The sequence below is a fragment of the Rhincodon typus genome, unplaced genomic scaffold (assembly GCF_021869965.1).
Source record: "Rhincodon typus isolate 14 unplaced genomic scaffold, sRhiTyp1.1 hic_rhity00000674, whole genome shotgun sequence".
In the NCBI taxonomy this organism is placed as follows: Eukaryota; Metazoa; Chordata; class Chondrichthyes; order Orectolobiformes; family Rhincodontidae; genus Rhincodon; species Rhincodon typus.
Genome location: NW_025966312.1, coordinates 20,846 through 35,021, shown reverse-complemented (window position 1 = coordinate 35,021; position 14,176 = coordinate 20,846). Strand labels below are relative to the sequence as shown.

At 36.1% G+C, this 14,176-nt stretch overlaps 1 protein-coding gene across 1 annotated transcript; it reads left to right on the top strand.

The window, feature by feature from the left end:
• Positions 1 to 3,421: 3,421 nt before the first annotated feature.
• angptl5 (angiopoietin-like 5) lies at positions 3,422 to 13,058 on the top strand. Its single transcript, XM_048621450.1, has 6 exons — positions 3,422 to 3,505; positions 6,652 to 6,700; positions 8,590 to 8,681; positions 9,927 to 10,047; positions 10,981 to 11,166; positions 12,242 to 13,058. The coding sequence occupies exons 1-6, from the start codon at positions 3,422 to 3,424 to the stop codon at positions 12,538 to 12,540; spliced, it is 831 nt and encodes a 276-aa protein (XP_048477407.1). The 3' UTR covers positions 12,541 to 13,058.
• The last annotated feature ends 1,118 nt before the right edge of the window (positions 13,059 to 14,176 follow it).

Below are 14,176 nucleotides of genomic sequence, written 5' to 3'. Positions count from 1 at the left end.
TCATTGGTCCTTTCCCGTTGAGTGCTCCACCATTCAGTGCAGTAGGTAGAACTCATGATTTGATTGATGTCCCTCTGCTGCCCTCAGTTGGTTTAAAATCACCATGTTCCTTTCAGTGAGACTGTGAAGGCTGGTAATAGATGTACCGAGGACGACTGTATCAGTTTCTGGCTTAATTATGATTAACGAGACACTTGTATTTTCCTGCAGTGGGTAGAAGCTTCGATCATTCTTCTGCAAGTGCTAATTTCTACAGACTGGAGTCTCCCAATCGTGTGAACCTTGGAGATGATACAAAACAAACAAATTATCTTCAGGTTTAAGCTTTCTCTTCAAGCCAAGCGTGAGTGAAAAATTTATGACTATGTCCTCGGGAGCCTGAGACAACTCTGAATCAAGGATCTATTCTGTGAATTATTAGAGCTGGTAATGCTTCAATTTATTTTATTTGGTCAGTGAGTTGAGCTCATGTTCTCAGTCTTATCTTCCACTCCAATTTAATTGTATGGATTTTAATGGAAGGTCAAGTAAACATCAAGTTATTATAATGTTCATCATTGTTTTCAATGCAGAAAACAAACCTTGCCTGTTTTTCATGGCTATAGTAAGGACCTTCGTGCAGTTGAGATTAAATGTTCAATAAGTAATTTCTCTATCACTTTTTGTATAAAGTGAGAATGAGAAAAGTCTCTTGTGTTATATTACTTTGAGAGGGAAAATGCTCATGACCAAATCGCCAGGATGTAGGAGCAGTGACTAGCAGCCATTGCACAGTCTATTTTACAGCATGTACCTGCAACTATATTTTCCAGAATAATAGTTGATGTATCTTTACAGTGAATCTACTGAGCAATCTTGTAATATTCTTCAAATAGTCCTACTATCTCTAAATCAATGTTCTGTTCTACTTGTTTTTGTGTAAGTTTGTGTTAAAAAAATAGAACTGCAACAACTTGATTGAAACGTAGCTTTTGTAAGATTATAGACAGAGACAGTAGACCTTCCAAGTGAATTTTAAACATGAAATCAAATAATTAGGGTTTATCAAAGGTCAAATTAACATATAGGTAACCCACACAAGCACCACATAAGATGTTGCTGGGAAGAATGAACCTAATAGCAAGTTGAGCCTAGTCCCTATCTTTCTTTTGCTTCCTCTGTTTGATTTCATCCAAATTCTGGTTAAAATCTCAACCCATTAGCTGTACCAATCCACAAGCGTACGCATTCCATAATCTCTGGATACAAACGTGTACCAGTTGCTAACAAGTTATCTAAGACCACACCAAAGACTTATTTTCTAATATCTATTGTCTCAAAACTAACAGTCTGGTGTTTAAGATTTGGAAGGCCTAAAAAGTATTATGATGTCTGGCAGCATCTGTGAAGAGAAATGTTAATGTTTCAGGTCCAGTGACCCTTCCTCAGACCTGTTGAGCTTTACCAGCAACTTCTGTTTTTTCTTCTAATTTACAGTTTTTTCGGTCTTTAGAAGTATTATTATGGTTGATTATGGATAAATTAAAGTCTAAAGTAAACATTGTGTGGCCCCACCTGGAAAACAAGTTCGTCTGATCTCAGTTGAAAAAGACACTACCCCATTTGTGGCTTTGTAATTCTAAGTTTTTAATTATAGAGCTAATATAGAATGGAACCAAGTTTAAATGGATTATTTTGGTACCAGTGGTGTTGCTGAAAATCTTTTGATCTTTATCTCTAACATTGGATAGTTTCCAATTTGTTGGATTACAATAACTGATGTAAAATTAGATTTGATTTTCTTGAAATAAGTGAGCATCTTAAATAGTAACAATTCTATATTGGTAGGTTTCAATGCTTTATGTTTGGGTGAATAGGTGAAATTCCTGAAAAGCATTGGTACCCTGTTAATATAACTAATCCCATTTCTATGAAGAAACTTGGTCAGTTGGAGTACATACTGAGTTGCATGCAAGTTCTCCAAAAAATAGATCATTGTCAAAGAAATATGGGTAAAGCTTCCTGAACCTCAAATCCAGAGAGAGTTGCAGTCAATTGAAAAATGTAGATAGTGCTGCTAAAATTTTTTTTTTGTACTAGTCAGAAATTCTCTACAAGCCCGACATTTTTTAAACTTCTCTGGCAGCTCATTTATATGGTCATGGCAACTTTGTGTAGAACTTGATGATCTCATGGGGCTCTTAGATTCATTCATCCTCGTTCAAAATGTCCATTTCTGGTATTGAGTATAAGAAGAACATTAACGTCTTTAATTGATACTGTAGCTACAAGAGTGATTAAAGAGCAGTCAACATAAGGGTAGATCTTGTTTCACAAATAGGCTGCAATTTTAGAGAGTGTAATTTAGTTGGTTCTTATGGTGTGGTGATAGTGCCCCTACCTCTGGACCAAGAGTCCTGGTTCAAGTCCCATCTGCTTCAGAGGTGTGTCACAATGTGCCTGAACAGGTTGAGTAAAAATATCTATAATTGAGTTGGTTAACCAGTTGTTCTAATTTAGTAGATTTTAACAATTTTCTTGAAAAGAGAATTACAAAAGCAGAAAGGAATGGGTTTGGACTTTTTGAAATTAGTAGCTGACTAAATGAATCAATGATGTAGAGAGTAGTTAAAAAAAGGAGTGACGCATAGTCCAAGAATTGACTTGGGGGAAATTAGTTTTACTGAAGTTTATTTTGGAATTTTACCCCGACAACTTTTAAACTGTCATCATAGCAAAACAACTGGCAACACGCTTTCTTTTTTATTAAGAAATTCTTCCCTCTTTGTATGTTACTCAAGGCTAGCTTCTCATTCTGTTTAAATACCTATAAGTGTGCAAAGGTCATGCAGTAAAGACATAGTTTTAGAATATCACAACCACCTGAGAGAATATAAAAAAAACTCACTTTAAAAGTTCAGCCAAAGCTCTGACATTCTTTCAGCACTGCACTGAGATTTAAAGGTCCTATCTTCAGAATAGGACTTGAACGTAAAATCTTCTGTTTCAGAGAACATAATGCTACCATTGAGTTAAATCTCTACCTTGGAACAGACATAATGTTCTCTGCAACAAAGCAACCAAATTGCCTTTAAAGAGTCAGTTTCCCATTACCAAAGTACTTTTGGACATAGCAGTGTAGAAGTTACATTTAACCTTGTTGAGACAGACCTCCACTGATCTAGGAAAGTAAGGAAGTTAATTCAGTTGGTCCTGTCCAAAGAAGGAAATAAATCTTTACATTTTGGGGATGCATTGTGTTTTACAAAAAGAAAACACCATGAATCTTGTTTCTTTAATACCATTTTGTATGATTGTATGCTTCTGTTCAGAAATGGTGCCCATTGTTTTGAACTAACAAAGCGTTTTTGAAATGGTACTTGAATACTTTGCTCTATCTGACAACTAACTGTATTTTCTTATTGTGCATCAACAAAGAACAATGCATCCATTGATGCAGCCAGAAGCCATCTTCCTAAATATTGCAATATTCCTGAGTCCTTATTTCCAACCAGTTTACTCCATGGTAAGAATTCCAAGCTTTCAGTCACTTTATTGTACTCATTCACGTTAAGTATTATTCCTTTTTAGGTAAATAAATAATCTATTTAAATAAAATCAAACTGATAACAGTTACAACAGACATTAATTTGTTGGTAGATCAATGTTTTTTTTTTAAAAAGCAAATCATTTGATAAAATCTGCAAGAAAATTGCAGGGTTGATGAAATTATGGATTAGAATTACCAAATATTGCAGGTAGTCAATTTAGATTTAATAAATATTACAGATTAAGATTAATTTTATAGTTGCATTGTAATGGCAATAAGATTTCACCTTTCCTTTTGTACTAACCTGATCTTAAAAACTTTGCAGTGGTAGGTCAATAATTGGAATTGGCTTCTTGTTTGTATTAACCCAAGCACTGCGGGATGGGGTGGGATATCAGGAAAATGCAAACCAATGTCCCAAGATTATTTAGAGGGCTGCGGAGAGGGTTTGGAGAAAGGGACTAGCAAAGTAGCTCTTTCGGGAGCTGGTGCTGACACAGTGGATCAAATGACCTCCTGTACTGTAAAATTCTGATTCTATAAGAAAACATCTATTACAGATAGCACACTCAATGTTTGATAGCTATTGAACTGAATATGCAGCTGCATGAAATAGACGTGTGGATAAATTTCTCTGTTTGGTATTCTGTAACACATTTCTCATAAAGCAGGTATTCTGTTCTAGGTGTTAAAGCTCTGTAACTTACATCGTACTGATACATATCAAGCTGAGGTAGTAGTCTATAATCTTAGAAGCATTCCAATCTGCTGTTGATTACTCCAGCACATCATCTTCCAATTTGTAGGATCTGAATTATGAAATTAATTTTCTTCAGAAACAAATTTGTCTTGAGCAAACTAAAATGGCTCTCAAAATGTGTTTCTATATTGATTTGTGTCAATTTTAGAAATACAAAAGAAGTGCATTAATAAAGAAATAAGTACCAAGAAAGGCTCCATAAACAATATAAGATTATGTACACATATAACATCTAATCTGCATTGAAAGCTTCCTTACCCATAGAACATTCCCAGTTTACATTTCAGAAGACACAGAAGCAACAAGAAGATAACCTCAGTCAAAGTTTGCAAAATTCTCCTGGGTGTACACTTAAATATGATTCATGAAACCTTTGCCAACATAAAGTGAAATAAATGCAGACCCTTTGTATGCATAAGACTACAGTCTATTGGACAGTCAACCAGTGGGAAGGATGTGAATGTCTCCATTCAGCAGTTTCCTATGTGTCAATGTAATCCTCAGGTTAAACCACAACCAGTTGGATGTCTCTCTCTCTAATGAGAGAGCAGCCCTATGGTCCAGTAGGACAATGACAACTTTACCTTTACCTTGGATACAATGATCAGGTCCCGGCCTAGTGATCATACTAAAAGCGTAAAAGAAACAAAAAGATGATCAGAAAAGCTTATTATCTTTTAAATCTTGAACTAACAATGATGAGCAGCAACTAGATTGTTTCACAAAGTCTAATGATTAAACTTGTAGTCCTATTTAATGAACTGCAATGAAAATCCAGCTCTTAAATTTCACAGACACAGCCACTGCATACCAATGAACATATAGCTACAGCATTAGAGTGCTGTATGAGCAAGTGATGCCCAACTGCAGCTAGCTGGGTAAAGAGCAGCCAACATTCTCTTTTCCTGACCAGCTCCACAGGGCTTACTTGATCTGAAGTGCTGGAGGAAAACCACTAGGTAATCTAATAAGAAGCTCTTCAACAAGATGTAGTTTACTGCAAGATAGCAGTCAGGTACAGATTGGGACTTTTTAAAATTGGAATGTAGGAGGTTGAGAAGCAACCGTATGGAAGTTTATAAAATAATGAGAGGTATAGATAAAGTTAATGGTAGGTGTCTTTTCCCTAGGATGGGGGATTTCAAGGCTAGGGGTCACACTTAGGGTGAAAGGAGAGAGATTTAAAAAAAGACATAAGGGGCAAATTTTTTTTACACAGAGGGTGGTTCGCATGTGGAATGGACTTCCTGAGGAAGTGGTTGCAGATTCAATTACAACATTTAAAAGACATTTGGGTAAGTACATGAATAGGAAATGTTTGGAGGAATATGGGCCAGGAGTAGTAGGTGGGACTAGTTTAGTTTGGGATTATGTTCGGCATGGACTGGTTGGACTGAAGGGTCTGTTTCCATGCTGCATGACTATTGGAAAACCTAAGATAACAGATCTGTCCTTTTCAATATGCTAAAGTGTTTTCTGGGTTTTCCCCACTCAAGTCTTTATGATATAATCAGATTGATTGAAGCTTAGTCCATCCTTAATCAACAGAGAGATGTAGGCAGGCTGTCTATTTACTTCAACGTCGTGAGTTAAGCAGCATCACAGTAATTGCTTGTGCTTTAGTCAGATCTGTATTTTCACACAAGGGTCATCTAAGTACCTTTCAGTTACTTTAACTGAGGTCATATTTGTGCACAGTCGGAATGCTAAGGCAGAGAAAGAGTTTCACACTGGGTAACTATGGGTTCTGAAAATGATGTGTAATTTTCAGCACCTAGAGTCCTTTTTTCTTGTGTAATCTTCCCTTACAGGCTCTCCAAGTTTTTTTTTCCTTCTCCTCGGCTTTCATTAATACCCAGGTGGTAGACTCAAAACTCTGCCCTGTATAAGCTTGCTTCAAAACTCTACATCTAATACTCTAACATTAGATGCACTAATATTCAAGTAATGAATGTAATAAAATTCCCTTCAAACCCATATTAATCAAAAGATCAATGCGTTTCACTTCAAAATTAAGACCTATTTCAACGTTTCATGGTTGAGTAATGTAAGTGTCCGATTAAATGTCTGTTACAAAGGGTGGCAACATTGCTTCTGCATGAAAATACCTAGAAAATAAACAACATCCAATCCTGGAAGTACATAACAGGTAATGTAGTAATCTGAAAAAGACAGATTAAACTTTTTAGGTCCAGACATTTTCTCTGAACTCTTGTACACATAATGATGAGCTGTTTTAGTTCAGCTAATCTGATTATGAGAAACATGCAGACTACCTAACTACTGCAATGCTAGTTATCAGTAGGATAAGCCCTTGTGCCTATATCAGACTTCTTTTTTAACCAATTTAATTTTCTTTTAGGAAAATCAAACTCTTAAAGCTTGTGACAGTGTTGAATGCAAGGTGGAAGGTATTTAAGCAAACTTTCTCATACTGCAAACTAATTCGTTTTAGAGACATTTAACGAACACACTATATAAACAAGATTTGAATCTTCCTGGCATCTGCAGGTTTTCGCATAAAGCTTTCCAGTTAAAAGCGTAAGAAACAAATCATCGTCTTGCAATCTACCTGCTCAGAATTTTTTCTAACAATATTTCTTTGTATTTATGGTTAATAAATCTATATATAAAAACAGAGAGCAAGAAACTGTTCTAACATTGTTATTGGCAAGTTCTCACTTGTTTGGACTAAGATAAAAATATATCATTGAATGTTGTATGCCATATCTCAATTGCTTTCGCTTCTTACACTTTTTAATCTCCCACTGTGTTTCTTTGCATTTTCCACTCTCTGACCTTGGAAACCATTCAATAAAAAGCTGAACAGAAAATGGCCATAAGTATTTTTCTCAATAAGTAAGATCACAAATTTATATTTATATTGGGAACAGATCAGAGACTGTTCGTTAAGCTGATTCCTGGGATAAAGTAGATGTCTTATGAGGAAAAGTTGAATAGATTGAGCCTATACACATCGGAGTTTAGAAGGAGGAACGCTGGTCCTCTTAAACCTTAGATTCTGAGAGGAGTTGACAAGGTAGATGGTAGGAGGCTGCTTCCTCTCATGGTAGAATTGAGAGCTAGAGGGCAGAGTTTCAAAATAAGGGATTGCTCATTTTTACGGAGATGAGAAGAAATGTCTTCTATCAGAGGATTGTTCACATTTAGAATTCTCTCCCACAGTGAGCAGTGGAAGCTGGGTTATTGAATATATTTAATGCTAAGTTGGACAGATTTTTGATCAGCAAAGTTGATGGTTATTGGCACATGGGACAGAAAGTGGAATTTGGTTACAATCATATCAGCCATGACCTTATTGAATGATGGAGCAGGTTTGACGGGTTGAATGGCCAACACCTATTCCTATAATTACATAAATTTGTACTACTCTCCAGATCTGTGTAATAACATCTCTGAACAGATTGAGTAGAAAAATAGATTAAGTTAAAAAAAATTAACTTGTACTACTCAAATGAACTGTTAAATGCATGCAACACCTTTCCTGTTTTTGTAACAAATTCATGGAGGTTAGAAAATTAATAGAGATTAAAAAAGCTTCCGTTCATACAACGTCACTGTAATCTTTTATCAAACTAGTGGAGTACATTTTATACATCTGAGTATTTGTAGGTTATGTGATGTAAAGTTGAAGTATTAACTGGAGAGACCGATGACAGTGCTGAATTATCTGATTCTAGCTGTGGTCAGTATTGGGCAAGGCACCTGGTCACTCTGCCCAATTGTAAAATGTGCCCATCAAATGCAGATAAGACCAGATGCAATTCATTATTCTTGGGCAATTCACTTACCTAACCTCATAGGTGAAGAATCACTGCTTGTAGGCAATAGACATTGACAGATGATAATATTTGTAAAATGATGCAAAAGGCATCAGGGACAGAGGAGAATAAAGAATAAAACTTCTTTACACCCCTACTTTCTGGCTTTGTAAGATCTGTTTTCCTTGATGCTGAGGCATACAAGGTTATGGTCCAATTACTGGAAAATTGGCTTAGAATCGATGGGCCTTTTGCTGTGCTGTTTACTGCTATGACTGTATGTTGTAAATACAAACACCCCTGAAAACATTGCATCTTAAGTCAATTTTTTCTTTAAAGCTGAAAATTCGTCGTGATTTACATATGGTATGCAATGAAATTTTTCCTTACCGTAACTTGTATGGTGCTCAGCTATAATCTGTATCAAAATTTATATAGTTAGCTTTCTATTGAAAGTATTCTTCGCAGACCTGATCATGATAGCTGAACTTTCAAAATCTCCAAATCTTATCTTGAAGGAAATGATTGTACAAACATCAAGGAACTATTTCCCAGTGCTTCAAGTGATGTCTATATGATTCAGCCAATAGGAAAATCCAAGCCATTTAAGGTATTTAATGATTGTTATCCATGTGATTTAATATAGATATTAATATTAAAAATCTTGTGATCTGGCAATACAGTGATGCACTTCATTGTTTGCTAGTGTATCTGAAAAATGTTTTTTTTTTCAAGCTAATTATTATGCAATACAAACCTGATTTTCTGAAATTAGAACAAAATGAAGATTGAGCTTGGAAAAACAAAAATCACAATTGGAAAATGGAAACTTATTTTACCCCAGATTAATTAGATCACAAAAGAGATCATGAAATTGTCTCTATCACTAAGGCTATTGGACAATTAAATTGAACACAGTCTACTCATTATAATGTTAATTAAAATGCTCGGTTTTGAAGGGGAGCAATTTTAATTGACAGACCTCCCAATCATTGGGCTGACTTAGCCAAATTAGAACAGATTTCCAGATCATATACACATACTTTAGAGTTGTCTGGGATACCTAGTTATACTTTTTTTTCAATTAGCATTGTTTATTCAAAAGTGTTACTTTGGTAATGACATAATCTGAAACTAACCGAAAACATTACGTAAGTTTTATTCATGGCATTACAGATTTGAAATGTTTTTAGGTGTCAAAGCTAGTTAAACCATGAAAGTCTCTCTTAACTTTTGTAGTATTAAACATCACACTAGGATATAACATTCTTGTTTTGCATTTTTCAAGTTGCATAAGTCTTATGTCTTGGCAATTAAAGTTATGCAACATAACAACTGAAATGAAAAGCTCTTGTGGTGCAGTAAAGTGTCTTTACCTCTGAGCCAAGAAGCCCATATTCAAGTCCCAGCCACTCCAGAGACATGTAATAACATCTATGAACAAGTTGATTAGAAAATATTTAAAACAGCTGAAGTAAAGCTGTACTTGGATTTAGTTATAGTACTGTAAATGTCCATTCTGGTAAAAAAAATAAACTGTTTGTGGTATCTGAAGTTGTTATTATTGATGTTCCTTGCTAATTTTAAATACAACGTAAAAACACTGGTTTTAACACCCTGACAAGAAGTTGCATCATGTCTCGTCCAAGGATATCAGACAATTTTTAAAATATTTTATCCTAACTATTCATCAGTAAAACATTTAGGATTTATCACTTTGTTTATGTCTATGAGTTAGTATGCTTAAATCTGGTTTACATACTGAATCTATTTTGAGGAGACATTGAAAGAAATTCCTAGGACATTTCTCCTACAATATACTGTAGAATTTATATTATTGCAATATACATTATAGGTATTTTGTGACATGAAGGATGATGGAGGTTGGACTGTACTCCAGATTAGAAATGGTTTAGATTCCCTGAATTTTCAAAAAAGTTGGGCTGAGTACAAGAAGGGATTTGGACATCCAAGCTGTAAGTATTCTCAACTTCTGGAACAGTTACTACTTCTTAGATTCACTGTTGTAATGGTCACCTGACTGTCTTTCTATCACCTGCTAGAACTTGCAGCTCATCCAGGTTTTGCTATCAATCCCCTGGTATTTCATCATCATCATTGAGTATGGATCTTTCCATGATGCGCTCCTTCCCTAATTTCCATAGCTTTTGCTAACCCTACAACCCTTACCAACTCTCATGGGAGGGCAAGTGATAGATTTTGATCAAATACTTTGGCACTAAAAAGCCCAACAACACATGCTCGTGAACTGCAACAATCTTGGTAAAAACGTTAAAGTACACGCAAGGAGTTGCTACTGAAGAAGGATTGAACAGCATTTTTTGAGAGACATCATCTAGCATCAAACACAAACACTCATGATACAGGACATACCTAAATTTAGAATGTGGCCTCTAGCTGGCCTCTAGCTGAGAATCCTGTCCTCCCCTTTCCTCCTCTTGCAAATCATCCTACTCTACACACATTACCTGTCTTTATGTTTCCAGTCCTGTTTATTTCCAACAAGAAGGTACAAGGTAAACATGGTTCAACACAAGCCTTTATAACATCAAAAAAAAATCATTTCTGCACAAGGCAGACAAGTTCCTGCACACTACGCTTCAAACAACTATGAAAAAGCTCTCGAATGAGTACAACTGCAACAACAGCCAGAAGTCATCCAATCAGAGGGAAGATTTATGATTTTGCAATCTATAGAAATAAAAATCTTAAGGTCTAATCGTTTTATTAGAAACTTATAGGGAAAAAAAAATCATTCATTTCCTTTGTATACCATTTTGTAAACTGCAGAACTCCCTACTCATGTCTACAAAGTATCAAAAACCCATTACAAAAATGCATTAAAAATGTTTTCTGTATAACTTTTGCGAGTTTCTTCAATTATAAAGGTGAGCATTGGCTGGGACTGGAAAACATTTACTCACTGACTAACCAGGCAGACAAGAAATTTAAACTTCGTGTAGAATTAAAGGATTTTGAAGACAACAGCGCACATGCAGAATATTCTGAATTCTGGATTGACAATGAAACAGAATTTTACAGACTTCACCTGGGAAATTACTCAGGAAATGCAGGTAGAGACATGTTTGTTTTGGCACAGAAGGCTGTGGATTCATGTCCCAGTTTAGAACTTGAGCACTTGATCTATGCTGACACTCCCTTTGTACCTCACAGGCCTATTTCAGGTGTAACCTCTAGCAGGGACTATTAAACTAAGGTTTCATCTGTCATTGATGTGGATGCTGAAAATCACATGGCAAAATTCAGAGCTGTGGACCCACCAAAACTTCCCCTCTATAAACATCAAAATCTTTTGTCATGATATCACTATGTTTTTCAAGCAACAAGTGACATTTCAAAATACTAAATGTGTTTTGAACTGATCATAGAAATGGGCCATTTGGCCCAACAAGTCCACACCGACTCTCTGAAGAGCATTCCACTCAGACTCACCCCCCTACTCTATCCCTGCCGTTTCCATGGCTAATCCACCTAACCTTAACATCCTGGACTCAATGGCCAATCTGCCTAACCTGCACATCTTTGGACAGTGGGAGGAAACTGGAGCACCTGGAGGAAACCCACACAGATATGGGGAGAATGTGCAAACTCCACACAGAGTTGCCTATGACTAGAATTGAACCTGGGGCCCTGGTGCTGTGAGGCAACAGTGCTAACCGCTAAGCCACCATGCTGCCCCTGATATCAGACATCCTGAGGAAGTGATGAGACGCTCTTGGCAAAAATGTATTATTTGCAACTATTTTAAAAGGCCAATTCCAAAATGCTATTTATTCAGATAAAATATTGGTAATGTCATAAAGCTTTTAACAATTTTTATAATGCATCAGTTCTTGGCATTGCTGTCTAGCCAAATATCTTACAAAATTATAAAGGAAAAATGCTTTATATTTCTACAAGCTAAATAATGAAAACTAGCATACTCTTCTGGAATCAAGCAGGGTTTTTAGAAGAGTTCACAGGTTCCAAGTGGTTATGCTTCAACCTTTCTACAAAAACAATTTTAGATATCCAATATTTTTAGTTGTTTTAACCGTAATCTTTGTGAATAGTCACTATTGCACTACGAGTAGAGATGTCAATGACTGCATAAAGATTGACAGTAATATCACTCATTTTTGGGCTCAGGTGATGCTTTCAGAGGATCAGGACCCCCAGAAGATGATCAAAATGGTCACATGTTCAGTACTTATGACCAGGATAATGATGATTGCAAACCTTGCATCTTTGGTGACATTGCAATTGAAAGTTGTAGTGCTATGCTTGGTAGTGGATGGTGGTTCAGTCAATGTGGAATGGCAGATTTAAACGGGGACTGGCATTCAAAAGATAATAATATTGGCTGGCTGTCTGGACTATACTGGAAAACCTGGAAACAGGTGCCATATTCATTCCAAGTCAGTAAGTTAAAAGTTAGATCCGTGTAAATTTGTTAATACAACTAGTGGGTGACTTATATGAACAATAAAACTTACATTGTTCCACGTGTTACAACTTTTACCTAATTCTTGTTATCCAAGCAGATTTTAAACAGATGTTACAAATAAATTGTAAATTTACTCATGATTAAAATGTGTAATTTAAATATTTTGATTTAAAGTAAAAGAAGTTAACAAACAAAACAGGAAATACTGGTTATACTAAGCAGGTGAGGCAACATCTATGAAGGAAGAAACAGAGTTAATGTTTCGGCTTAGTGGCATTTCATCAGAAGTTCTGAATATAGGTCATCAACCTTAAACATTAACTGTGTTTTTACAGATCTTGCTTGATCTATTGGGTATTCCCAGCATCGTGTTTTTATTCAGAATTTTTTGTATCTGCAGTATTTTGCTTTAATATTTGCAACTTGTTGTATAGTCTCACAGATATAACTTGCTGATCAAGTAAGAACAATTATGGCTAACATCAGTGTTTTTGCAAAAATAAAGAAATACAGAAATCAGACCATGTCTTCTGGTTTGAACACAAATTATTCTCAAATCTCCTCCATCTGGTTTAGATTTGTCAATGGTAGCTCCAAGGTGGGTATCAGCTGAACCTGTTTTGGTAAAATTATATCACAAGTGTAGGAGTGGAAGTGATAATATTTATCAAGATACTTTTCTGCTCTTTTTCTTGGACAATTGCACTTATGTAGTGCTACAATAAGGGCTGGGCAACAACCATTGCCAAACAAGAGATAATTTAATTATCTCCTCATGACATTCAATGGCATTACCATCGCTGAATTTCCTACCATCAACCAGACATATAAATACTGTGGTTACAAGAGCAAGTCAGAGGCTCTGAATTCTGTAGCGAGTAACTCACACCCTGTCTCTCCAAAGTCTACCCACGGTCTGCCAGGCATAGTAAGGAATAGTCTGGATGAGTGTAGCTCCAACAATATTCAAGAATCACACTTCATCCGGAAAAAGCCAGCTGTCTCAGTTAGCACCAAAACCACGACATTAAGTGCTCATTCCTTCCAGCACCTGACATTTTGGCAGCAGCGTGTGGCATCTACATGATGCACTATAGAAACTCACCAAGGGTCCTTCTAAACCCATGATCTCTACCACCTAAAAGAACACTGGCAGAAGATACATGGAAACCTGCATATTAAATGATGAAGTGGTTAAATGCCAAACACTGGCAGAGGAAGCCTTCAAATGTGCATTAGTTTTTCCACTTAACAGCCAAAATTGGCACACTGGTAGGCTGGCTGCACAACACCACTGATAACACCGATATAGTTGGGGGCACTGACAGATGGATAGACAGTGGGCAGACAGCCGACTGATTTAATGTACTCCTTGCCCTCAAACTAGTCAGCAGGGGAGTGTTAAATCCAATTCTAAGAACCACTTGGCACTCATTACGTTAAGAATTGGTCTGATTTCTTTCAGAATTTTGAAATGGTGCTTACCCAAAGAATGCAAATTTTTAAAGATTCTTTGTAGAATCTGTGCTTTTGTTCATTTAAGTGAATCAAAGGTAAGCTGGCTACAAATAAGTTCTGTTCAGTGCATACACTAATTAAACTTTATTTTATCACAATTATTGGGGAGGCAATGGCCT

Bases quoted from the DNA above. Each gene is read 5' to 3' on its own strand.
- angptl5 (XM_048621450.1), top strand. From the start codon at position 3,422: ATGCATCCATTGATGCAGCCAGAAGCCATCTTCCTAAATATTGCAATA. The intron at 8,682-9,926 runs GTATTTAATGAT...TATACATTATAG, and splicing joins GAAAATCCAAGCCATTTAAG to GTATTTTGTGACATGAAGGA. The intron at 11,167-12,241 runs GTAGAGACATGT...TTTTGGGCTCAG, and splicing joins AAATTACTCAGGAAATGCAG to GTGATGCTTTCAGAGGATCA.